General features: G+C 39.1%; 1 protein-coding gene across 1 annotated transcript in view; it reads right to left on the bottom strand.

The window, feature by feature from the left end:
• Window positions 1-27940, bottom strand: part of LOC111870270 (protein jagged-1b) — a 330686-nt gene that overhangs the window by 11036 nt on the left and 291710 nt on the right. Inside the window, exons 7-13 of the mRNA XM_023862401.2 lie at window positions 25881-26114; window positions 9502-9615; window positions 7269-7475; window positions 5897-6024; window positions 3934-4084; window positions 1340-1504; window positions 933-1046 (exon numbers count right to left, since the gene is read on the bottom strand). Of these exons, the coding sequence (XP_023718169.1) occupies window positions 933-1046; window positions 1340-1504; window positions 3934-4084; window positions 5897-6024; window positions 7269-7475; window positions 9502-9615; window positions 25881-26114 (1113 nt within the window). The remainder of the gene's footprint in view (window positions 1-932; window positions 1047-1339; window positions 1505-3933; window positions 4085-5896; window positions 6025-7268; window positions 7476-9501; window positions 9616-25880; window positions 26115-27940) is intronic.

The raw sequence follows: 27940 nt of genomic DNA, 5'->3' as shown, positions 1-27940 counted from the left end.
TAATACAAAAACTAATATCTTCGTCAAGGTTTTCTTTTGCTATATCAGAAGAGGAAAAGTGAAGGACTCTCTTCCAAGTAGCTTCAAAATCAGTCCACATTTCTGAAACAAACAGCTTAACTAGCATATGGAAGAACCAAGCGGCCTCCGTAGTCTAGGGGTAATTTTCCCACCTCATGACTCAAGGTATGTGGGTTCAAACCCGGTGGAGGTCGTGGAATTTTTAAGGGCAGAAAAATTCAGGGAACAAGTCCTCCAAGAGGGACTTTAAGCCGTGGGTCCCGTGTCGTAGATTTACAGCACGTAAAAGATCCTCATGTCTCTAGGAGACCTCTGAGCAAAATTAGGCAACACATTTCCCGCCCAAGTAGTTTCCAGTGCCTCTGGTAGAGGGGGGAAATATCAGGTACCGAGGGCTGACCTCGTTGGCTGAACAGGGCTGATAGCACGCACCAGTACCAGTAGGGTATGGCGACGGTAGAAATTAAAGGATGACACACAATGAACCAATAACTGGTCTAAGTGCAGGGGAAACCCACCCCCTCTAATAATAATAATAACAACAAATAATATGGAAGAACCATGGGTAATTGTACTTCTTCACAAATAATTTCACAACAATATTATTCATTAAACATTCTTAATGCACACTGTTAAAATGTGAGAGAAATATTGGTAAAGAGCACATACTTAAAGCTTAGTTTACCATACAGATATATCTTTATGTAATTTCCTATAGAATGATTCTAGTAACGTCACTTCTAAATGGTTTAAACAAGTGAAAGGTTCAAGAAGTGTGTCTCTTTTCCAGACTAAAGTAGTTTTCCAGGAAAACTTGTTCTGAAATATTCTTTAAAATTTCACAATCCAGGAAAGATAATCTTATCTGGGTATCATGAAACTCAGAACTGTATAATAGATCTAGTACATACTGATGCCGCAGATTTCACCTTCCCAGCCTTCTTTGCAGATACACTGATAAGAATTAACTTTATCCACACATGTACCTCCATTCTGACAGGGGTTCAGCTTGCAGTCATTGATATCTGCAATGGATAGGCAACACACAAATTAAAATTATGTAAAAGAAGAAAAAAGGGAGGGAAGTGATTCAGGGTAGAAATTACAAATTTACTTTCCAATTGCGTAGACTTCAAGTTTTTAATAAATCTTTTACTCTCAATGATTATTTGTGTAATATAAGTTTATACTACATTAAAATTCATGTTTCCTCATCTGACTACTTCCTATAGTATGATAAATGTTTACAAGATTGTTTAGCACTTGGCACAGAAATTGTGTATCTGTAACTGTAGATGCAATTCCAGAGGCAACTCACTTTCATGGCAGTACTTCCCAGTGTAGCCTGGGTCACAGGAGCATCTAAAGCCTCCTCCAGGTTGGCTGACACAGCTCCCATGGTCTCCGCAAATTCCTGAAGAGACTAACACTGCTCCACTGTTAGTTGCATTAGATGGTGCTGGAACTGTACAGCTATCAACCACTGCAATGTGTTATAGAAATTTATTATTGCACTTTTGCCACTTATGTAACCAACAGCTCTAATAATGTGTAAATAAGTATGTGTCACGTTAACAGCTTCCATTTATTACAATCTTGCAGTTGTTGTATTCATTGTATGTAATATTCCTTGCATCTTTTTTATTTTCTTATTCACATACTGTACTTGTGACTGCTTTTCCTGTACCTTTACTAACCAGACATATGGTCTAGTGGTTAGCACTCCTGCTCCATATTTAGGAGGATCTAGGTTTGAATCTTAGTTTTGAGATCAACTGTTACAAGAGTTTTCATGGTTTTCTTCAGTCCCTTCAAGCAGAAGTTTGACTAGAATCGTAAAATATGCCATGGATCAACATTCTTAACGTATCATTTGGCACTACGTAACCTGTTTTGTTGTGAACGCACAGTTATATGTACAAAAATCTATCAACTGGCTGAAGACTGTGTCCAGTGATGGACAGCAGAGCCTTCAGCTTCAGTGAAATAGCTCTTGTAATTGTCTATAGTTGCTTATTACCTTCACTTCTCACCCGTCTAGGTATCTGCATAAATTTAACTAATTTCACCCATCTCACTTTAAGAACAAAGTTTAAATTATTGATATTTTATGGTGTTACATAATTTTATGATACTTTTGAAGGCAGCGATAGACAGAAAGACTTCCATGTTAGATGACTCATATAAAAATGGCAGCATTGAATAATAACGCTGATGCAAGTGGCTTACTGAGAGAAAAGGCGTAAAGTACTGTGATCAGTTTCAAGAAATTATCCAAGCACTTTAAGGAGGAATTGATAAAAACTGAAAAATTTAAATCTTCAGATTAGCCCAAGTAAATGAACGATTTACTCCCGTAATAAAGAGAAAATATTAAAATATATACAATTGTTTTAACTAAGCACTATGCACATTTCAGTGTTTAACCCTTCGAAAATATGATCGTACTGGTATAGTGAATACAAGCGTGCGGCAGAGAGTATTATCATACCCATATATTACGCATTTCTTGTATTTGAGGGCTATAACAAGGTTGAGAGGGGTACGCAGTAGCGTAGTTGGTTGAGGGGCTATGCTACAAGCCGGAAGGTTGTGGGTTCAAGTCCTGATGAGGTCATTGGATTTTTTCAATCCTTCCAGCCGCACTATGACCCTGGGGTCGACTCAGCCTCTAACAGAAATGAGTACCAGGAATTAATTAAACAATTTTCCTGGGGAGTAAAGCGCGGCCAGCACATAAGGCTGACAACCTCACAGCCATCTTTGAGCCAATTGTCTAGATAATGTGGGAGCCTCAACGTCTCACAACCCTATGGGCCTTCACAGCCTGTTACAGGAATAGCTTTACTTTTTTTACAAGTCTGAGTGTTTTGAGAGCATTTCCCACCTCCTAGAGTATGTTCCAGTCAACGGATGCATACAGTGGACACTAGCATGTTACAGACAGTACATATTCAGGTCCTGCTATGCAACAAAACCCCCTCTTAAAAGGGGGTTAAAACAATATTTCTGATAGGATTTACACCTTTATTTATGATGTAGCAGAATTATGAATCATATCCCTCATTTCTTAATTCGTATGGTGTACTTTCATGTTATTGGCCATCTTATGTAATGCATGGGATTAAAATGGAAGGAAATACATATGAACTTCTGAATTTTTACTATATTTCACTCACTATAAATTTTCCATTAAATTTATGGAATTAACATTCAGAAAAGATCAAACTTCCAACTGAAGGTAACAACAATTTGAGTACCTGACAAAAATGTAATTCATTTATGCTGTCCGATTAATTACATCTGACTGACTGAACAACCTTTGAGTAATTTAATCCAGAGTTTTGATACTCAAATATTGCTTGAACATAATTTTGAGTCAATTTCATCCACATACCATCCTCACTACCTATTTCCCCAAGATCAATCTTATTGTTATCCCTCTAACTCCTTAGTCTTCCAAGTGGCTACATTACCTGATATTTCTCCAGAATTTCTGTAGGTATTTCTTTTTTCTCCCATTTGAACTATAAGTCCAGCCCATCATAACTTTCTTGATTTCATTATCCCAACAATACTATATAAAGTTCAATTTATTGTTGGTTGTACCTAATTTGTAAAAATGTTGGGAGCGCATTGCCAAGGGATACACATGAATCCTTTCATAAACAGATAATATTCAGCTGTTTGAAGAACCACATACCTGGTCTTCTAGCATTCACAAAAAATATTTTCATCAGTGATCCTTTACCAGTGACAAACTCCATGAATGTAATGATTTTTTAAAACAGCTGACAGTGTAACTTACAGATACATTTGTTGATATAAGCTGGGATTTGCCAAGTCCATCTGTTCTTATTAAGCTTTCAAATAAAGTATTCTTCCTATAAGTAAAATATCAGTTAACTGTACCTTCACACGGAGGGCTGCTGCACTGCAGTCGAGGCAAGCTACAGTTCTTTCCCTCCCAGTCTTCAGGACAGTGACAATAATAGTCTGCTTGTGTGTTAAAACATGGAGCATCATTTTCACACGGATTTGGACTACAGTGATCATGGTCCACCTGAAAGATGCAAAATATAGTTTTATCCAGATTATCTTATTAAAAATGGTTAATATTCATTTGCAGTAAAGAAGCGTTACAAAATGAGCAAATTTGTTGGGGAAAAAGAAGTGAGCATGAATAAAAACTGATATTTGAAATGTCTTTTGTGAAATCTAGGAAGATATTTCTGAAAATCTCACTTATTTTCATCACAGGAAATAATATCAGCAGAGGTTAAAAGTGACAAGAATGATCTCATATCTCTCACAACATAGTAAGATGTAACTTAAGGTGATCATTCAGTGTCATCCTTTTACATCATGAATCATACTGACACCATTACAGAGAATGACGTTAGCATTTTCAGTCTGCATAATACCATACTGTCTCATTAAAAGGCTATGAATTTTCTAAGGATAATTTATATTTACATATGGGATGAATAATTAAAGAGATTTAAAGGGAAATAATTAGCTAAGCATGACTGACTGGATATCTAATAATGCCATAAGATTCCTTTAATGGAAAGAAAAAAACATTATTCATGATGAAATGAAATATGGATTGAATGTGTGAAATGCTTACTGCTCTTCACTTCAGAATCTTCTCAACTTATATCTACACCCTAAGGGAAGAACTTAACGATTCAGGATTTGAAAACAAAATGCTGCAGAGAATTTTTAGAGCTAAGAAAGGGGAAACATTCATGACTGCAGAAAATTACATAATGAGAAGCTTCCTAATCTCACTCTAAACGTAGTATCATATAGGATGGTTAAATTGAGGATGATTATATGAGCACTGATACTTGCATTAGCAAATTTGATTTGAGAACTTAAAGTGAAAAACTAGATGTAGATATGGTAGTATTAAAATGGATCTAAGGTAGATGTTAGCTGACTTGAGCTCGCTAACGAAAGGTCAATTTTGTGGATTTTTTAAAATACAGTGATGACCCTCCATGTTCACTAAAAGGGCCAGGAATTTCTTAATGAGCTGAATAAGGATCATCTGTGCAAGAAATTTTAAGAAGGGAATTTTTTTATTGCTAGTGGGGTGGGACTAAGTCCCTTGTACTGCGACCAGTTCTGGCCCATTGTACCAGCCCCAGATGATAGGTGACGGTGATTGTGGAGCAATTGGTGGAATGAAGATTGGCAGGGGAAACCGAAGTACTCGGAGAAAACCTGCCCCAGCGCCACTTTGTCCACCACAAATCCCACTTGACCAGACCCGCAATCGAACCCAGGCCGCTGCAGTGGGAAGCCAGCGACTAACCGCTTGAGCTATGGCGCGGCCCTCTGGATCTGTAGCCAGGAACTCTGACCACTAGAGGCGGTCAGGTGAAACAGAAAAAAATATATAATCTTTTATACAGATTTATATGAGACTTGAGGCTTTCATGGCAGTCTATGTAGTAGTCAGTGGGTAAAGATGGTGAAATTTTGTGTGCTGGTCTCTCTAGATGTCAGTAATTTTTACTATTCAAATAAAGTGCTAAGACTCTGCAATGAGTAGCACAGATGTGTTCACAATCCTGAAAGTGTTGGATGGTAGTAGAATGGATAATCTGTACATAGGATGTGAGGCTGTATAACCTGTTAGATGGGAATCATGTTTCAGAATAATTTACTGCTGTCATCTGCAGGATAGAAGGATGCTGGTAACTAACTACCAAGTTACAAAGCATCATATCCCAAAAGAATCACTTTTGTGAGAACCTAAGATATCATACAAGATGTGAAAATTTTGTGTGCTGACCATGAGATCAATTATACAACTGGTTCATATTTTTAAATAGAAAAATAACAGTTCAGTCTATTCACCTACCTCACACTGGTCACCAGTAAACCCCACAGGACATATGCAGCGGTAACCATTCACTTGATCTGAGCATTCTCCCCCATTACGGCATGGATTGCTTTCACAGTCATCAATGTCAGTATGGCAGTCACGACCTGTGAAAACAACAGTTTCCTTTCAGATCATTGATATTTTGAGATACTTATTTGGAACATCACTTTATGGTATAATTTTTATTGGTTTATGTAATAATGCTTTATCAACTTATACAGAATGTCTCAGAAATTAGCACAATAAATTGGAGGGTGAGTACTATAGGCCAAACAGTGAGAACATTTTATATAAACATGGCTCCAGAAGCGCTTCAGTAATGAACTACAGCCATCTGAATATGTTCTTGACAACAGCAGGTAGTAGAACTTTTATTATGAAAGTAACTTAAGCAGTAGGACAGTAGACCTTACGTTAAACATTTGTAAAAACAAACACTGTTAGTAATAAAAGAGTTCTGGTCAAGAAATAATGCAACAATTGACTAAAGGTATAGTGTTCTTATGGCATTCCAGTGACATGAAGTAACAGTTATACCTGTTACAGCAGATGCTCTAAATCAGCCCTGTCCAACACGGCGCCCGTGGTACATTTTTCTGGCGCCCTCCATAACCACATATAATTGAGCCGATTTTTAATATTAATTCAAATTGTAAGACAAGAGACATTTTTGAACGTCTGAGTACTGTTAAATATTTTGGAAAAATTGTATTATTATTATTATTATTATTATTATTATTGGTAGTAGTAGTAGTAGTAGTAGTAGTAGTAGTAGTAGTAGTGGTGGTGGTGGTGTGGTGGCACCCACACCTCCAGAGGCATCAGTGAATTGTGCCCGAGTACATAATGACGTTGGACAGCACTGAAATGTTGACCTTGCATTGTCACATAAGCTTCAAACCAATGATATCAATGAATATGCTGAAAAGTGCTAGAAATTTTGTGAACCACTGTTTCTAACATATGCTATTTTTGTAATCTAAGGTCTACTATCCCACTGTTGCTGAAAATAGCTCTGAGTGGATCTGCAGCATTATGAATTATTTCTCGATTAATATTCATACAAGCTGATTTAATTGTTTTGGACTATAATACTCATCTTAGAATTTTCCACACTTATTTCTGGATTTGATTCAGAAGTAATTATTTTATAAGAAATACACATCAAGATATGGGGAGACAGACTTATGTAGTCGAATCAAAATATACAAGTGAGGAAGTTTGCACATCTGCTTGACCTTTGGTACACTGATGTGTATGAAATGTAAAAAATAATATACCAATAGAGCAATATTAAAGTTCATAATAAAGAAAATCAAAGTAACCCTGTAGAAATTGTAGTATTTACCTGTGTATCCTGGTTGACAAGCACAATGGTAGTCATTGACCAAGTCAATGCAAGTAGCTCCATGTTGGCACTGCCCCACACAGTCGTTGATGTTATGGTCACAGTTCTTTCCAGCCCAGCCCTTTTGGCATTTGCAACGATAGTCCCCAACCAGATTTTGGCATGAATATGCATTGATGCAAGGTCTTCCCTGACATTCATCTGCATCTGAAAATATTAACCAACTTATTTTATACAGTCTATGATATGGCTGGATGAAATAACATCAGTAAAACTTGCTATTCAGTTTCTGAGTTTTAAACAGAAACATAACCTAATTCCATGGAGCAGAGTCATTCTTGAAATGCTGATAATCACTTATCTGGACAAGAATTTCAACATCTGATATGGAACCACAAAGAATTTTACAAAATGTGAGGCCCTCTGATATATTTTTTACATCCTCAGCTTTTAATTGTTGGGGTATGCCAAACACCCTGCTTTTCTAACTGAAATTGTTTATGGATTTCTTGTATCCTCCATACATGCCACATGCCCTGACATCTTATCATGCTTGATTTTATGACCCTAATAATATTTCGTGAAGAGAATAAATTATAAAGCTCCTCATTATGTAACTTTCACCCTTAGAGAGGGAGAGAGAAAGGGATCACAAAAAATAATAAAATCTTAACAAATACGAACATTTAACAATAAATGAGATCAAAATCATAAATCCAAAGTGACCAAGAAGCTCATTTTACTGTAATAATTCTGGGTTTAAGAAAGCATTCCTCCCCACATATATTCTCTTCAGCAATGTGGCTTGAAACACCTTCAGTCTGCGTTCTTTCCTTAATGTGAGGGACCAAGATTCACACCGAGGCAAAACAACACGTAAACTGACAGATGTGTGTGTATTTGAATTGTTATATGTTTAGACGTGAGATGGGAAGACTTAAGGATTTTGAACAGAATTGCAGCAAGCTTTCACAAAATTTAACCTGTCTCTACTTTCTTCACAAATGTAACAGTGAAGTCTGAAAACAGGTTTCCTCTCCTCTTGAATGCAGGAAGAATGGCTTGTGTGTGCACATGTGTTGAGTAACTGTCTTAATTTCATAACTGGTGGAATTACTGCTATTTACTCCTATTATGTTAATGATAACCATATTGTATTAATGATAACAGACATTCAGTTACATGCCAACAGCAATATGCTTAAGCAGAAATTGACTACTTGGAGCATATTTGGTACTAGGGAATTTGTATATACATGTTGTACCACAGAACAGGCAGTTAACTGCTGACATATCAATAGATATTTTGATTTAATTCCAGGGCAGTTCATGAAAGCTTCAGAGTGAACAAATTGGTTTCTTCAAGTACTTTAAACCCTAGCTAAACCGGTTACAGTTAATTTGGAGCAAAAAAAAAAAATGCTTTATGCGGTTGAGTATATATTTTAAAAGACATATGGCAGATAAGTCGCTTGTCTGCTCAGACAAAACTTGACACTTTCTTCAAATCTGCAATATTACGTATTAACAAGTGTAACTTCCGAGTCTGCTATCAATGAATAAATGTACTGTCTTTTTATCATTCTATTTTCCAATTATTTGTTTTCTAAGTTTTTTTTTGGGGGGGGGGGCTTTAGGGCCACTTTTTGCTTCAATAATCCAGATAACCTCCCCCACCCACTGAATTAAACCAGATTAGCGAGGGTTTACTGTATTTCTATTAGCCCTGACAGTTACCATTCCACCAATGCTCTGTTCTGATTTATCACCAACCCTTTAGGTGTGAGATAAGTGCAACTAGCCAATATTTTAAAAGTTAAAAAGTGATTTTTAATGTAGTTTGGGATAGTATCAGATCTGAAATAAAAAATCCCTGCTATTAAATGTGATTTTTTTATAGAAACTGAAAACAGCATAAATTATAATAAATTATTAAAATAACATTTTGATGGTCTGATGTTCTTAGAAGCTGGAGCTGACAAGTCGTGCCCCTTTTTTATGTATATTTTAACTCCCTTGTACTTCAAAAGTCAGGTCAAGTAAAGCAGGGACTGTGTGCACAGACACCTGACACTCCATACAAATAGTTTGAAAAGTTTAATACAAAGCCAGAACAATTAATGTTAAGAGTAAACTTAGGACTAAGTAAAAATTAGAACTGTCGCATGAAAAAAGAAAGTCACATATTACATACACATTTAATCTCTAATTTAATCTAAATATATTCTACTTACCAAATTGGCAGGCATTGCCTTCCCAACCTGATGGACAAATACATCTAAAACTGTCCACCAAGTCAACACAAGTGCCACCATTCTGACACGGAGCTGAAGCACATTCATCTACATCTGCAACAAAAGAAATAAGTTGTGATATTTTTATAATCAATTTTACACTTAAAAAGGGGTTTAAATAATTCATTCAGAATGCTTCCAAGACCGACAGAAATGAAAGTGAAAGAAATAAGAAAGATGAAAACTTTCTTAAATATAATGCCAAAACCTTAAATAATCATAGCATTGTATGAGAAGTATCTCTGGATCCCTTTGTTACTGAGGAACAATCTTTAATGATTGCATTCATTCACCTGTAATTGACTTTAACCTTTCTATTTCACAAAGTGAATACGAAACAACTTTTAAAAAGTTATGACCAGGTACCGGTTTCATTTAGATGTAGCTATCCTAGCCTTGTAGCAATGCCCTTTGACATAATTCTAATATGACCAATATTTCTTCATCAATTGTAATTTTATTCAATCTTCCACATGCAGAAAATTGTCGTCCCCTCCTCAAGTTTGCTTCCTCTCTGTCTTAATTCAGAACTAGTTAGCATCACTAAATGCACACTGCATTTAACAAAAATCAGTTAAGAGGATTTATGAATAACTCACAATATGAAGGTAGCTATTGAATTTCTTGAAACTCTTGTAAATTCATATATGAGGTGCTATCGGAATGTTCCCGGACTAGGTAAAAAATAATTGCTGGTTTAATTTACTCAATCTTGGCTGCCATCTCCTTCAAAATAGTCTCCTTGGGAAACATATACTGCAATCCCATCGTTCTTTTCACTACTCAAAAGCACAGTGGAAGACATTTTCCTTAATGCTGTTAAGTACCACTTGTAATTTCCTTTGGATGTCAGACACTGTTTCAAAATGTCGTCCCTTCAGTTTCATTTTCAATTTGGGAAAGAAAGCGAAATCACGGGGGGCTAAGTCTGGTGAGTAGGGAAGATAGGGAGCGATAACTATGTTGTTGTTAGTCACAAACTCTGTGGTTTTCAGGGACGTGTGGGAGGGCGCGTTGTCATGATGAAGGTGCAATGTGGCGCATGTTCAAATTTTCTGTTAAGATTTCCTGGCAAACTCCATAACTGATACCAACAGTGACTGCGAGCGCATGGATTGTTTGGCGATGGTCATCATTGATCAGTTCTCGAATTTTTTCAACATTTTCTGTCTGGTCACCCTGAACTTTTGTCATCTTCAGCTGACACTCGACCGGCCTTGAAAGGTGAATGTCATTCAAAAACCACTGTCCGGCTTAAAGAATGTTCTCCAAAAGCCTCAAGAAACATTTCACGGGGTTCGGTAGCGGATTTACCGAACTTCACGCAAAACTTGATGCAGACATTTTGCTCGATTTTGCCGTCCATCCCAGACAAAATGAAACATGAAGTCGAAAAAGCACTCATGTAAAAACAATGTGTTCACAGCGCGGTGTTACGGGGCAGACTGATGCAATAGGCTTGCGGAAGTGTGACCTTGGCCTCCTCTCATCTTCTTTCACCGAAGCGGTTACAACAGTAACAGTCCTTGAACTTTCCGCTACCACCTCGTGTTTGGGGAAACCAAAATTCATGAAAGTAGAAGCAAATCAACTATGGGGAATGCTTGCTATCTCTCAGGAATTTGCTTCCTCATCACCTGTTTAACAATGTAACTTTTATGATATACAGAAAACTGTAATTTGTCCTATCTTGTACAGGTATGAATCTTGGCTTCTCACACTAGGGGAAGAGAATAGATTCAGAGGGTGTGAGATCAATGTGCAGAGAAGTATATTTGGACCTGAGAGAGAGTTAGTATCAAAGAGATTGTAGAAATTTGCACAGTACAATTTATAATCTGTACAGTTCATCATGTGTATGGTGATATTATTTGGGCAGGTGAGGTGGGTGGAGCAGGTAGTATTCAGGGGAGAGGTGAGAAAGTAATACGAAGTTTTAGTCAGAAAACCTGCATGGGAGAGGATCATTTTGGATATCCAGATGTAAAAGGAAGGATAAGCACATCTGAAAGGCACAGGATGTGAAACTGTGGACTAGATTCTTCTTGTAGATTCTAAAGGGTTCTGACGATTATGTGCAACATTCGGGATTGCTGGGTTTCTTGGCTTTGTCTGTCCTCTGGTAGTCTAATATCACATTTTTTTTTCGGAAACTAGATCTGTTTCCATCCTCAGGTGAGGGAATGGGAGACACCTACTTTACTGGGTCCTCTAGAAAGAGCTAACCTCATCCGATGGAACACGAAAACCTGCAATACCATTGTGATTTATAACAATGAGGACATCATTTGCGTGTATATGATTGTTTCCAATAACTCCTCGTGAGTTATATCGCAGATGGCAATGTCCCCATTCATTATCTCTGAATAAAAGACCGAAACTCTGACACAGCAACTGCTACTATTATGTAACTCATTATCAGCATCGCCAACGTCTTGACCACCAACGAACACAGAATAATAAAACGCATTGCAGGTTAGTTCGCAGGGGTGGGTTACGATGAATGGTAGTTCTTTTATTACGTGTGAAATGACAGTTATCTTTATGAAGAAGAAAGCTTCCTTAGTTATTATGTGCAACATTGTCGCCGTGTGTGTTTTTACAGACGTCACTTGATAGCCCCTCGAAGCTTTCTTTCTGACCAAAACACACGCTATTCAACTTTGGAAAAAATGTTTCCTGCCACTATTTTCTATACTTTTCAAAAGATTATGGTCTTTCACCTTCGTTATATCCTTTTTCCGTCATAATTTCGGGTTGCATTCTCTCTATGCTTACCGGTTGAATCCTAGGAGGTTGGCAGGGGTGGTATTGATGAGTTTAAATTGGTTTGTCTCGTTGAAGAATCAGAAACAGACTTGGTGTTGCAGACGTCAGCCTTTTAAGTAAGGGCTTTAGAATGAGGGAAACACACACCGACCTCGAGACAGAGAGGGGGGTGAATGCTAAGTCAAGGCTACTGTGTTGTCTCTTTTTATTGCTTTCCTGAGAAAGAAGAATATCGGGCAGTGAAATCTCATAACTCACTTCTCTTTTTCGCAAACTTGGTTTCGGACTAGAAAAGAAAAAAGTTAAGGAAGGTTGGCTAAGTCATGACGCCTATTGCTATGTTCTCACAAGAAGTGCAACGTGATAAAATGAGAGACTTCTGTCATCCCAGCAGAAGTTTTATTTCAGATTTTAAAATAAATCACTGCCTTTTTTTTTACATACGCAGTCAAGTCACAGATAATATAACACCGTCAGTGAATGGGTTAGCAGAATTAAATGTCAGTGACAAGTGAAGTCTTGGAAGAGCATCTTACCTTATGTCACTGAAGGTCCACTTAATAAACTTCCAAACACAAGACGTACACGAATTTTATTAATTTGTAGTAAGGAACCGGGGTAGTTCAGTTGGTATAGTGACAAACTACAAGTTCGACGGCCCTGGATTCGATTCCCGGCAAGGGCAAGAGATTTTTCTCTACTCCACCTTCATATCCTCCACCCGTCTTCGTGGTGTAGTAATTAAGGAAGTCCAGGGGCAAAGTTACCTTCGCTTATATATATGTGATAATGAAAATGGAAGCAGCCACATCCCGAGCGAAGAACGGATACTTATTTTAGTACCAGATGCTAACTAGATGGCAGGTCGAAATGCTGTTCTACGAGTTCCAATGAACTGACATGCTTATAAGTAAAACACGATTCGTCACCCATATAGAGATTCCTTGATGTCACTCTTGATCGAACCGTTTATTGTTTGTTTAAAAGTGGTGCCTCATGCGTTAAACTGACTGTAACATTGAAATTCCAACAGCTGTCCATCAGTGAAGTTACAAGTGTTTCAGATAAAACCCAAGTACTAAAAAAAACAAACTAAATTTCAAATCCTAGTTTACTGTTACCAATTTTCTTCATTTCAGTTTCTTAAAGCATAAGGCAATTAATCGATTCTCCAAAAATCACTGCACAGAACTGTCCTAACTGGAACATACAAACTATAGAAGCCAATTCTACAACGTGTTGGTCGTCATTCATACAGAAGAGAAAAATACCTGTAAGTAACAAAGTGAAAAAACGCCCATTAGCTTCGCCATGTTACCTATCCTTTTGTATGCCTTTCTCAATTATGCTCACTTTTCCGGTATTTTAATTCTATCCATGTTCTTTTTTTGATTGGCGCGTTCGCAACGAAGGTTTCTTCGTCGGTCTCTCTCGTAATATGTAATCGCTTAAGAATGGCTGATCAAATTTTCGTCAAATTTCATTTTGGACAGTTCTACTACAATTTGTAGACAAAGTTCAATTTTCGTTAAAATAGGATACCAATAATTAATATCCTGAATCTGAAGATGACAGATATTTTCCGATTATAGTGGCCGCGTGGCCTAAGGAATAAAATGTCACCGCCCGCTCAAACACTAGGATCGTGGGTTCCAATCCAACTGGAGGGCTTAATGTCTGTCTATGTTGTCCTGTGTAGGTAACGGCCTTGCGATGGGCTGATTCCCCTTCCAAGGAGTCCTACCCACTCACTGTAAGATCCGTAGTTCCAGATTAATTCTCAATGAAAATAGGTGATAGAGCAGAAGAGGAAGATGATGAACAACAACAACAAGAAGGCATTCGGAAGGGAGGGCACGTAAATATATGTAATTACTTTATGGGGGGACACGGTATCATAAAATCTGAAAAGGTTCGGATTAATTAAATTAAAAGCCAAAACGAATTGTCAGGATGTAAACTTAAATATTCACTAAATACCAACATGCTGAGGTTGCCACGGTGGTGACTATGAAGACCGCTGTCTTGAGGGGTGTGACTTCGCAGGAACTTGTCGCCTCTGTCTTCAAGGTACAAGAAATCCCTAAGATAGAGGCGGTACATTTCTCCCGAAACATCAGAGAACATATACCAGACTACACTGCTGCATATTCTAGAACTCTAGACCTATCGGTTAGTTTGTCATGTAAATTTATTTTATTTGACAAGCCGAATTTAGGGCGTTCTGACAAAAGTTTTTTCGTTAGTCTCATTTTTGGTTTCAGCGACACGTAATTTCTAACACTATGCTTCAGCAATTTTGCTATGTTATGTACCGTATCCAATTGAACATAATCTCTTCCAGTCAGAACAATCCCATGATCGTTTCTTTTCTTTATAACCTTGGAAGACATAAGCCCCCTGTTATTTTCTGAGATGAACGCAGAGTTCCAATTAATTTGAAAAGGAAGCTGCCAGCCACAAGTTACCTAGGGGGTCAGCCCACATATTACGGCCGTGTGGTTGCTGAAAAGACTCAGCCACCCTCTGTAGACCGTGGGGGCATGTTGTTACGTCACTTTCAATTTATTTCTGTAGCCACTAACTTTTGCCGATTCTTCACTGATTTAAGCAACAGAACTTTCCTAATATGACATTAATAATAGGCCCTCTTCACACAGAGAGAGAACAAAGAATCGTTAATGCTATTCGCTCTAATATTCCTCATAGTTTTTAGGAGTTCCCCACGAAAGTGTATAGAAAAATCTAATGAGAAGATCATTCGCGTGTTCCACTGGAAGGATTGAGGGTCCTAGGGGGCCTATACTAAAAGTTGTTGAGCAAATTTAATTTTACTTCATATGTATCAAAATATAGCCCCGACATTACATGGAGTTCAGATCAAAACATTCGTAATAGATTTTTAGACGTATATGGCCCATTAAAATATGTAACTTTTATTTGAGATGTTAGAGAGTTTTATTCCTTTCAAGTTTCTGGAATTGCACAGAAGTTCTCTATTATCATCAGCTCAGATGTTGTTCTGACTGAAAATTTCGGTGGCTTCTCTGAGCCCCTCCTGCTGAGAGCCGCAGCTGCAAGTAGCTCACGACTAATGTATATGAAACACTTCCCAACACTCCATTCATCTCCATATTCATTTCCCATTCAGCGGTACATAACGTCTAAGATTGCAACGTCGTAAGTAACCTCTTAAGAACAAATCATAAACTTTGTAGCACTTTTCGCTGTTGCTAGGGCCTCAGTGGGACCGCCTCTGTGGTCTAGTGGTCAGAGTTCCTGGCTGCAGATCGAGAGGTCCGGGTTCGATTCCCGACACTACCAGGTTTTCTGAGAAGTAGTGGGTCTGGAACGGGGTCCACTCAGCCTCGTGAGGGTAAATGAGGAGCTATTTCAAGGAAATAGCGGCTCCGGTCAAGAAAACCGAGATTAACGGCCGTAGGGATTCGTTGAGCTGACCACGCGACACTCTCTATCCGCTAAAGGTGGCACTAACTTCGCCGACAAGAGGCGGTCGCTCGGTCGGTATAGTTCGCTTGCGGACTAAAACCACGGAGTTTGTTGCTTGTTTTGTTTTAGGGCCTCAGTGACGCTATTAAGACGTACAGGGAACTTGAGATATAGCAACACTATTCCTGACCTCGGAACTAGATGGAGTGATCAGTTTCACATCCCGGCAGCTTTACCCCTGGGATGCACAGGAGAGGAGACTTGGTGAGTCTCAGAGCTGGCCTGGACGCTCTGAAGGGAAAAAGAATGTCTTGCCCCTGTGGATAATCGAATTCCTGCAGCCCAGCCAGTAGTCTGTCACTATATCGACTGAGCTATCAAGATCACATTGTAATATTCTGCCTTTTTGCACATGATACTTAAAATTTGGGAACCGTAACTTTTTTTTTCTCGCTGCCTGACTACTGGTTTCTCCAGAAATTTTACCCCAGGGAGTTACTTATTCTATTACCGTACACCAGCCCGGGATGGCTCAGTTGGTATAGCGACGGGCTACGGGCTGGAAGACTAGGGTTCGATTTCCGGCAGGGGGAAGAAATTTTTCTTTACTCCATAGCGTTCAGATAGAACTTGGGGCCCCACACAGCCTCCTATCAAATGTGTATCGGGGGATCCTTCCCCTGAGGTAAAATGGCTGGGGCGTGGAGCTGACCATTCACCTCTATCTAGTGCTGAAGTAAAGAACATTTGAACTACACCTCCACTTCCCCATACATCTTCATGGCGTGGTGTTAAATTAATTAAGCATATGGACATTTTACTCGTTTTTACGTTCAGTACTATGGATGTCTGTGCTTGACATAATCGCGTACCATTGTAATAACAATTGAGGACCACGTCACTGACTGAAGACACGAATTTACCTGAGTTGTGATGGCGGTTCTTCTCGCCCCGGAAAGTAATTCTTTGTGTAATTTCCCGTCATAAAGTCCCAGCTTGTGGTCTGCTGTATTACTAGGTACGGATTAGTGGGCGAGAGACTATATTGTGGAGGAGGAGGCTGTTATTGTTGTGTATGGGCTGTTCTCCAGGCAGTAAATCAGCACAATACGCCATGCTGTAAGTAGCAATTACCCCAGCCTCACAGTTTCCAGCAGCAGAAGTAGGGAGGAGGAATTTTGCTCTTCTTAGACTGCCTAATCACAATGTAACCAATATGTCTTCCCCGGCACAATCCTAACCGTCATCGATGCAGTCAGATTTATGGATTAACCTTGTCCGTGCTTAACCAAACGTGTTTATATACTCTGTTACGATATGATTCAGAATGTTACCAAAATTTTATTTTAAGAAAAAATCTTTTTATGTAACAGACTAGGTGACCCCTGACAGCCTATTGCAGTTGTGGATGGTAAGTTTTCACATGGAAAAATTGAAGCTAAATGGTCATTGCCAGTGAAACACCCATTACTAATTATTAAAAGAATCAATTTTCTCCTTATTTTTCAAGGCATTGAAAATTATTTATCTTTGAGGCATAATTACTTACTTACTCTCATGAAGCTGAGCCCTTCTTGAGGAGCCACAAATTGTGCTGCTACTCAAGAATTTCTCAGCATTTTATGGAACCCCGAAGGTTCATTACCGTGTTCACAAGATACCTCCACTGACCCCTATCCTGAGCCAGATTAATTCAATCCATACCATCCCATGTCTCTAAGATCCATTTTAATACTGTCCACCCACCTATGACTTGGTATTTCCAGTGGTCTCTTTCCTTCTGGCTTTCCCACCAATATCCTATATGCATTCCTCGTCTCCCCCATTCGTGTTACATGCCCTGCGCACCTCATCCTCCTTGACTTGATCATTCTAACTCTCTGAGGCATACTGAAGAAAATATTCGTAGTTTCATGAAACCGAGAGGAGGCATAGCGGTAACCATTTAGATCCGTATTCGGAAAGTGTTTGATTCGAATCTCGGTTGGGACACAGGCTGTCATGAGGGTTTTCGTGAATTTCTTCAGTCACTCCCTTAAAATGCCGGGATTCTGCCATGATAAGACCGCGACCAATTCCTTTCCCGTCTTTTCCAATTCAATTGCCTCACTTAGAGTCCAGCTACCGACAGCGCCGTACAACATCCCCCGCCAAAGAAAAATTAACTTTCATGGTTAGGAATGTAGAATGTTTGTGATCAAGAAAGAAAATGGGTCTTTTATCTTCAGACACACTCTGCAGAAGAAAATGCATGATAAATATATCGCAATGACATTACTTACTGTATTCGGTTTCAGTTATTTAGGAGTATATATGTATGTATGTATTGTGGCGTGCCGCCTAGGGCCGGAATATTTTGAATCAGAACGCATCCATTGCTATACAACGGCTAGCAAACCTAAACAACGAACTGTCTGAGGCAGTTGCATGACAACGGTACAATGGTTTCAGTCATTAGGGTTATAAGTCTGAGTGACTGTAATTTTTATTTTCCTTGACATTACAGCCCCGAGTGGGCCTAGGCCTACCTCCATGAACTTCTCCGTTCACTTCGGTTTTTCTAGATCTTACACATTCGGTAGGACTCCTTGGGTGGGTGATCAGCTTGTCGCAAGGTCTCTACCTGTACATAAACACAGAAAAACGCACACACACAAACTAAACATTCATGCCCTGAGTGGGATTCGAACCCACGATCCCGGCTTTTGAGCGAGCGGAGACAGTGCACGCCTTAGACCGCTCGGCTACCGTGACCGGCGAGTGACTGTAATAGTGAGTGTAAAATAAGTGTCCAATAAACATATTCGTCTAATCCGAGATACACATAAATTTCTTGCCGCGTTACCTACGAAACACGCAACAGTATGTATGTACTGTGACTAATATGATCATTTGCTAGGCAACGGCTAGTTAATCAATGTCTAAAAATCGGAATAAAAGCAGAAGCGAATATAATCCATTACTAGATAATGGATTGTTAAAACATGTTTCGTGGCAACGAGGTATGCTTTCGTGACAATGGATTTACATGGATACGAGCTAGCCTACATGAGTATAAGAAGCTGTGGAGCCTCTTCAAGAATTCATTCGTGAGACAGAAGTCGTTCAAGACAGTGAGATGTTGTTCATGTGAGCTGCTGCAGTTCACTGTAATTGTAAAGAAGTGCCAATAAAAATAATCATAAAATCCAGAACCCATTATTATTAGTTAAGCCAACCCCCTATACGTGGCAGTATGTATGTATTAACCTATAGGCCTACATATTATTACGATCAGCTACAATGCATAACACAATCCATGGGAATACTTTTGAAAAGAATGTAATATAATGCACATGCATAATCCATCTTATAACCTGCTCGGCCAGCCGAATCCCTACTTCAATCATTATTGCAGAGGCTATCTTATTACCCTTGAAATAAAATTATATTCTTCTGTAGAACGAAACAAAGTTCTTTTAACTCCGTGGCCTGTAGTCCACAAGCGAACTATACCGACCGAGCGACCGCCGCTTGTCGGCGAAGTTAGTACCAACTTTAGCGGATAGAGGGTGTCGCGTGGTCAGCGCAATGAATTCCCACGGACGTTAATTTCGGTTTTCTAGACCGGAGCCGATATTTCCTTGAAATATCCCCTCAATTATCCTCATGAGACTGAGCGGACCCCGTTCCAGACCCACTACTTCTCAGAAAATCTGGTAGCGTCGGGAATCGAAACTGGAACCTCTGGATATGTAGCCAGGAACTCTGACCACTAAACCACAGGGGCGGTCACTAATTTCTTTTAAGAATTATAAAACAAGATTTGAGCCACAATAAACTTTATAACATACCTATAGTGATTAGGCAGTAGAGGAGAACGTTGTGGTTATCAATCTATGTGGCTGTGGGCACAAAACCAACCCCGCATGGCACAAAACTTAATTACGAGATCTCCGGGTTTTCTTGATCCCAGTCCCAGGCAGAACCACCAATCTCAACATTACATTTCCGTCAAAGACTTCCACTTTCTTATTAAATGTGGGAGGAGACTTACTCTGTTTTTGGCCTCAACAGAATTACAATTATCATCATTATAATTACATAGATGATAGTTGGATCTATTGATGTGGTTCTACGAAATCAAAACTCCTTTCCCACATCCCATATGAAATGTACTAGCACCTAACTCGTTCTGCATTCTGAATAAAAACCAAGACATAAAAAGTAAACCTGAAATCGGTCACAGACCTAACAACTTGATTTACGTCTCTGTGATTATTCCTCTACATGTCAAGTCTGATATAACAACGTTGATAAATTAATTATGAAATATAGTATTAGAGCAAGCAATAATTAATATCAGGTTTTATGAATATAGTGAAAGTCTTCAATTGAACAGAATATGGCCGAGTTTGGACAGACATTTATTTTTAGTAAACAAATATAACGTTAGCTTAAGGGAAGACAACTCTCTTTATGAAGAAAGCAGTCTTATGGGATTTCGCACCGTGTATATGTGGTGTTAACCGACGTTTCGGAGGAACGTATCGCCTCCATCTTCAGGGTAGAAGGAAAAATATAAGAAATCCGCAAGCGAAGAGACCGTGAGAACCGGTAAAAGCAGACTGGTGTTGGAAATATACACAGCTCTCTTTATGTACATTTCAAACAAAAGATAGTTAAATAAACCACCTTAGCAGTTCAAGGGCTTATTTATGAAGGCTTAACATTTAAACGCATTTTAAACTAATGGTTAAAAGAAATGCGGTATTATTCATATAAATGCAGTTAATTGACATGTACAAAAACTGTTTAGGCGCCGAAACCGCAGTTATGAAACAGTTGGTAATAAACAATAATTCCTGCATTGGAAGAGTTGCAACTCTATATTTAAGTATGTGTCAGGTCTGTTTGTTTGGTCCGACACATTGTTTTGTTTTCCTGCCACCTGTGGTCTAGTGGCCAGAGTTCCTAGCTACAGATGCCGGCGCTACTAGATTTCCTGAGAAGTAGTGGGTCTGAAACGGGGTACACTCAGCCTCATGAGGATAACTGAGGAGCTATTTCAACGGAAAAGTAGCGGATCCGGTCTAAAAACCGGAATTAAAGGCCGTGGGAATTCGTTACGCTGACCACGCGACACCCTCTATCCACAAAAGTTAGCACTAACTTCGCCGACAAGCGGCGGTCGCTCGGTCGGTATAGTTCGCTTGCGGACTAAAGCCACGGAGTTTAAATTTTAAGTTTTACCTAAGGTAGACTCTACTATCAGACAGGAAAATGTAAAGAAAAAATTATTAAAATATAAAATGTGAAGTAGTAAGTTGTGAATTTCGCGATCTGTTTCGTTTCATAGACATGATAAAAGAATGATTCAAATCAAAATTCCTTATTTCTCCCTCTTCAAAATAATGCACTTGCCAAATACGCGTAGTAACTCTCATTTCTGCACTCATGAATGAAAACCGTATGAGCGTTACCTCAGTTTCCCTCTCAACACATACACCTTGTTGCTTGTGGTAAGGTATCAGCCTTCCAGTTCCAGATGGAGACCTTAAACTTCACGCTGCACGATGAAACGACTGTACAGCTGATATAATCATATGGACTGCTACTTTAGAACAAACGCGAAAAGATTACGCCAAATATTTAAACGTATTTCATGAATATTCATAAAAAGAGACTACTGGGTTCTCCTCCTGTGGGGTCACGAATTTTTAACGCTTTCCAGGTCTAAAGCATAACAAAACTGCAAACACTCGTACGTTTCTCTTCCACGGTCGTTGATCGTTCCTTATTTGCACATACGCCTATGGAAGAATGGACTTTACATTCGGGATACTAAATATACAGAGAATATGATATTTGCATAGTGAGGATGTCAAGCAAGTATTCAGGGCAAATAAAAGCGGAGAGTGAGGGATTACATATATCAAAGCTCGGTTTACATTAAAGAAAAATAGTGTTAAGACTGTAGTGATAATTCGGAAAGCAACAACAGCAGCCACAACAAATTCTCCGGCATATTTTAGATACGAATTTATTTCAATAGTTTTATTGCATCATGAATATTTCACTCTAACTCCATATTACTTCTCTTTCCAATTACCTATCTACCTACCTACCTATGGCTCTACAGCCCTTTGTTGGACTTTGGCCGTCTTTTCAGTTTCTTAATCGTATATACAGTCAGTAGGACTCCTTGGAAGGGGGATCAGCCCATCGCAAGGCCACAACTTACACACAGAACAACACAAACACAGAATAAATGCACACACAAATCCAAGTTTTGAGTGGGATTCAAACTCACGATCCCAGCGTTCGAGCGAGCGAAGACAGTTCGCGGCCACTGTGATAGGATTTTCCAATTATAGCTCCGTTATTTAAATTTATCTATTTTTTTTGTCGCAGTTGTCATAATAATTCGAGTTCTGCATCGAATGATGTTCATATTACTAGCACTGAAAGTGTTCGCATTGACATCATGTAGGAGTGATAAAAATGAGACGTCAGGGTGTCTATCCTACACAATGTGAGCCGGTATCTAAAGCATAAAACATTAAAGTGGTGATGAAACACGACACAAAGACCATTACACAACTCATGCTCGGGAAATTCCAGTAACCAAAGGCTGATACTTCGCTTTTAATTTAAACAATTTCATTAATTACACTGCTGCCAAAGTGCGATCCTTAGACGTTTTTTCTTGAAGTGATTACGTTCGTCTAAGATCAGATCCTATGTTTTAGTTTGTTTTTCTTTCACCAGAGTGCAGGGCAGACTTATAATAACCTAAAAATAACTCAATGGAACAGAATCTTCTTTAGAGGCGATTAGTTGCTCAGCTGGTCAAGGAGCTTCCCTCCTTTTTATGAAGCCCAGTATTTTACAGGCATTTTATTTTCACTAGTGCTTAAATTCGCATCGACGAAGATATTAAAAGCCGATTAAATTCGGGGAATTGTTGATACCATTCAGTTAAAATATTTTGTCACCGTCTCCTATCTAAAAGTATAGAGATTAAAAAACAATTATAATTTTACTTCCAGTGATTCAGGTTAGCTCTTTCTAAGGGACTCAACTGAGTAGGTGTCTTCCCACCTCGCCTGAGGACGGAAACAGATCCAGTTTCCGAAACGTCGTGTTTTTTCTAGTCTCTAGAAAAAAAAGTCCAAAACCCAGCAATTCTAAACTATAATTGTAATTGTTTTGTTAAATGTGAAACTTGATATAGCACCCTAACGTACCATAATTTGAGTGTTTAATAAAAGGGTGCCGAAGTGAATATTTGAGCGAGAGAGAGAGAGAAAAAAATAACAAGAGGAGAAGAGAATTACAGCTTCATAATCTGTGGGGCCTCTCTCATCAAATTATTAGAATGATGAAACCAAGGATTAAGAAATTCAAGAAAATATTTCAGAGGGCAAGTCTTAAAGAACGAGACAATTTGGGAGAAAAAGATGTAGATATGATAATATTAAAATGTGTCTAAAAATATGATACATACTGCAGTCATCTGGCTCAGTACAGATGTCAGTGGCGAGCTCTTGTGAACACGGTAATGAGACTTCGAATTCCACAAAAGGCGGGAAAGTTCATGACTAGCTGAATGCCTTTCCCATCCTCGAGAATAGCTACCCTCTATGGAACTCGTTAACTAATAAGTTGCAAATATGAAGTATGATCAGACCTATTTTTAGACTTTTCAGTTCAGATGGAAAAGTCCTGATTTATTTACTCATCATCATCAGTAATCTGTCAGAAGACAGGTCCACCGTCTCTTCCAAAACAATTCCTCCACTTAATGCGATCTAGAGGTTTCTCCTTCAAATGACAGTATCCTCTTCTGTCCCCAAGGTCATCCAGCATCTTCTTACGTCTTCTTGTCACTTCTATCCGCCCCTCTATTTTTCCTTCAATAACTTCTATTAGAAGGCAGTTTCTGCGTAAAACGTGACCAATCCAATTAGCCTTCCTTTTTCTTATTTCGTGTAGGATATTCCTCTGCTCACTGACTATAATTAACACTTCTTCATTTCTCACATAATCGGTGCAACTGATCTTCTCCATCCTTCTCCAACACCACATTTCGAAACTTTCCAGATGTTTCTGATCTACTGCCCTAAGTGTCCATGTTCAGCCCCATACAGAGCTATGCTCCAAATGTAGAATTTCACTAGTTTCTTCCTCAAATTTAAGTCCAATTTGCTGGTAAAGAGATTCTTCTTCTTGCATAATCCTGAGTATCTTTCATTGTTTTAAATTATATTCGTACTCAGTAAAATCTACTGTTTTAAAAGTCCCGCCACTTACCTCTACACTTTTAGTGATTCTCTGTCTAAATCTTAGTTCAACTGCTCGATTATTTCGATTCGAGACATAAGTGTCTGTCAGTAGCTATGTTCATTCGTGTCTCTTGCCGCGTCTCTTCCAGTGTGATTCCTCTAGGTCGGATAGAAAGAGGTTATATTCGTGAAGTGGAGCACGTGTAAGCGAAGAATAGTGATAAAGAAATCTGTCTTTTTAAAATCAGTGACATTTGTTATGAGTTGTTGTTGGGGCTTGTTCACAATATCCCAGTCGTTACATTCTGTAATGATCGTGTTACATTTACGTAGCAAATTTATCGGGGCAGTGATATTGTCAGAACATAGAAGACAGCGTGGATGACCTTCAACCAAGTTCATAGCAACAAACAACCGATGGGGCGAAGTTCTTACATACAAGTAAGCCTTCTAACCTTTACATTTCTTACAGCAAGTGCAACTCTTTTACATACAAGTAAGCCTCCTAACCTTTACATTTCTTACAGCAAGTGCAACTCTTATATCGGGTATGATGAGAAAGTTACGACGAAGGAAAATTTGTGCGAATAATCGCGTTATTCTTTAATCTGCATATGGTAAAACTAAATTATTTCCACATCTGTGATATGGTAGGTCTGCTTTTAAATCAAAGTTGATACACTTTCATTATTCACCAAGTGATGAGACTTGACCGAGAAAGTTAATGTAGCAGTAACGCTCTAGACCTGTATTCGGGGTGGGGAGTGATGATTTCTCAGCCGAGACACCGGCAATCTTTACTGATGTTTTCGTGGTTTTCTTCAGTTCCTCCAATGAAATTCTGAGATAGCACTTGAATCAGACCACAGCTTCCTTCCAAATACTTTCCAATTCATCGTTCATCCATTATGCTACCTTATACCGCTAGAGTCTACAATATTGAAAGCACGTAGATCCCCCCCCCCCAAAGACAAGACCTGACCACGCCTGGTATCCAGGCCATTTTAGGAAGGTATTAGTGACACGCACTACGTAGCTATTTGCCCATGTGAGTGTGTTATTTTGTGTCAAGGAATGACTCAGTGAAACACAAGCCTTTGGCCGGACCTGTGAAGTATCTTCTAGACATAATCTTCTCAAATAAAGGAGCAGGAATAGTGTAGTCAGTATAGCGACTGGCTACGGGCTGGACGACCGAGGGTTTGGAGTTCGAGTCCCGGTAGGGTCAAGAATATATTCTTCTCCACGTCGTCCAGACCGGCCCTGGGGTCCACCCAACCTCCTATCCAATGGTTAGCGGGTGCTCTTTCGCCGTGGGTAAAGCGACAGGTGCGTGAAGCTGACCATTCACCAACTAGTGCCGAGGTCAAGAAAATGTGGAAGTATGCATCCACTCCCCCCATACGCCTTCATGGCGTAGTGCTTAATTAGTTAAGCACAGGGACAACTTTACCTTTCTTTTTTCTTTGGCACTACAGCCCCAGTGGGCCTAGGCCTACCTCCATGAACTTCTCCGTTCACTTCGGTTTTTCTAGATCTTACACATACGGTAGGACTCCTTGGGCGGGTGATCAGCTCGTCGCAAGGCCTCTACCTGTACACAAACACAGAAAAACGCACACAAACATCCATGCCCTGAGTGGGATTCTAACCCACGATTCCGGCTTCCGAGCGAGCGAAGACAGTGCATGCCTTAGACCGCTCGGCTACCGTGACCGGCAACATTACCTTTACCTTCCCAAATAAAGCATTAGTTCTATTTTTCTCTTCATAAAATTAGCGAATAACAGAAATTTGTGTAGGGATTATTATATGTGGCATGTTGGTACTTACTGACGTGACAGGTAGACCCTGTCCACCCTGACGCGCATGTGCAGTGATACTGTCCTCCAGTCTCCTGACACGTCCCTCCATTCGCACATGGTGTTGTGGCACAGGGATTATCCACCACTTCGCAGTTGAGTCCAGAGAAACCTTCAGGACAGGTGCAGAGGTACTGGTCAGGTGCGGTATTCTCACAGGTTCCTCCGTTCTGACAAGGTTCGTGGGTCCCGCAGTAGTTCAGATCTACAAACACACAGTCAACTCACTAGTATAAGTTCTATCTTGAGCATTTCCATGGTATTTGTAAATTTAAAATAATCATGCTGGATCCTGGTCTGAGCTTGCTTAATCCAGACACATTCTTACAACCTACTTACTTAAGAAGAAACATACGCCTCAGGTTCACATGCAGTGATATTTCTGAATAAAAATTAAGTTTATATTTCTCATTTTCCTTTCCGTGCTACTTATTTGATAAGTCTTATCGTGGTTGTAAAATCAGTATCGATCAGAATACAGGAAATTTTATTGCGACGAGTTAATACGAGTATTTAACAGTTATGGGAGGCTGTACACTGTTTGAACACATAACATGCAAATAAGGAACGTTTTTATCAGTTGTAGTCTTCTTCCGTCTGTAATGCAACGATATTAATATAGATTTATATGACCCTTATCCACATTTATTTCACTAAAATATTTACAATTAATGTATATTATATTAGTGTGACTGTCGTTCATAATATTATATTTCAGAATCCTGTTGCATTGAAATATCCTTTGTAACTTAACTCTATGTTAAATACGTAACGTAATCGATATATGAAACCTAAACTGGAATTTTACCTTAAATTGAAACAGCAGTATGAGTAAAGGCTAGTGGTATAATTTCTGAAGAGAATCCTTCTTAAGTAGTCGTTCAGCTAGCCAAAAAAAATTCCCCACCTTTTATGGAACCCGAAGATTTATTATCGTGTTCACAGCAGCCTGTTTATGGTTATTATCCTCAACCATCTCAATCCAATTTAGAGCCTCAAATCTTATTTCTTTACGATCTAAACTAAAAAAACTGAACTCTGTCGTCTGTTGTCCGCAGGTGAACTATACCGACCGAGCGACCGCCGCTTGGCGAAGTTAGTGGCAAATTTTGCTGATAGAGGGTGTCGCGTGGTCAGCGCACGGTCGTTAATCTCGGTTCTCTGGACCGGATATTTCTTTATGATCAGTGTTATTATTGTCTTCTAACCTTCATCCAGGTCTCAAACTGGGCTTCATCTGTTAGGTTTTCCTACTAAAACTGACCTTGCATTTCAGTAAATATTATATACAATATTTGAACACCTGTATTTTTATTCTGCTGTGAAGTAGAATTTTAGGCTGTATATTGACATATAACTTAATGCATTATTTAAACTAAGAAAGCGAAATAGAAGATAATGTTGCAGAATAAATTCGAGAAAAAAAAATAGCGAAAATAACACATAACAAAATCAGTGTTACAAAACATAATGTTACACAGATATTTTGTCGTGTTTTGCCTCAGTATCTTCCTCTACTTATACAACAAAGACCAGTGCGATGTTTCAATATAAGCAAGATTCGTTGTGCGTAATTAGTTTGAATTAAAGAGACCCAGACAATCGAATACATGTTTCCTCTCTTCCTTCATCCCAGCACAAAATTTGGAGTCAAGATGCAGTGCAGCGTTCTGTTGCCTGCTGGACTGCTCTGCGTGCCATGTCTTGCCATAAATACCAGATTAATTCAAGATATCCCCCACAGCATTCCTAATAATACTGATGACTATTATCTCAGGTCGGAAGCAGGAATCATATGTTTTGTCTTAGGGCAGAAATCTTCACAGTGTACAGAACAAATCAGTGCTGCAGAGTGGTGCTGAAATGCCACAGTCGAATATTTCGGTCGCGTGGTTAGCACTCCTACGTCATACTCAGTTGGGGGCACGCGGTAGCGTAGTTTGTTGAGGCACTATGGTACAAGCCGGAAGGTCGCGGTATCGAATCCCGATGAGGTGGATTTTTTTCAATTGACCTAATCCTTCTAGCCTC

The sequence above is a fragment of the Cryptotermes secundus genome, unplaced genomic scaffold, assembly GCF_002891405.2.
Source record: "Cryptotermes secundus unplaced genomic scaffold, Csec_1.0 scaffold94, whole genome shotgun sequence".
Taxonomy (NCBI): Eukaryota; Metazoa; Arthropoda; class Insecta; order Blattodea; family Kalotermitidae; genus Cryptotermes; species Cryptotermes secundus.
Note: the sequence above shows the minus strand (reverse complement) of the source record. Positions and strands in the feature narration are given on the sequence as shown.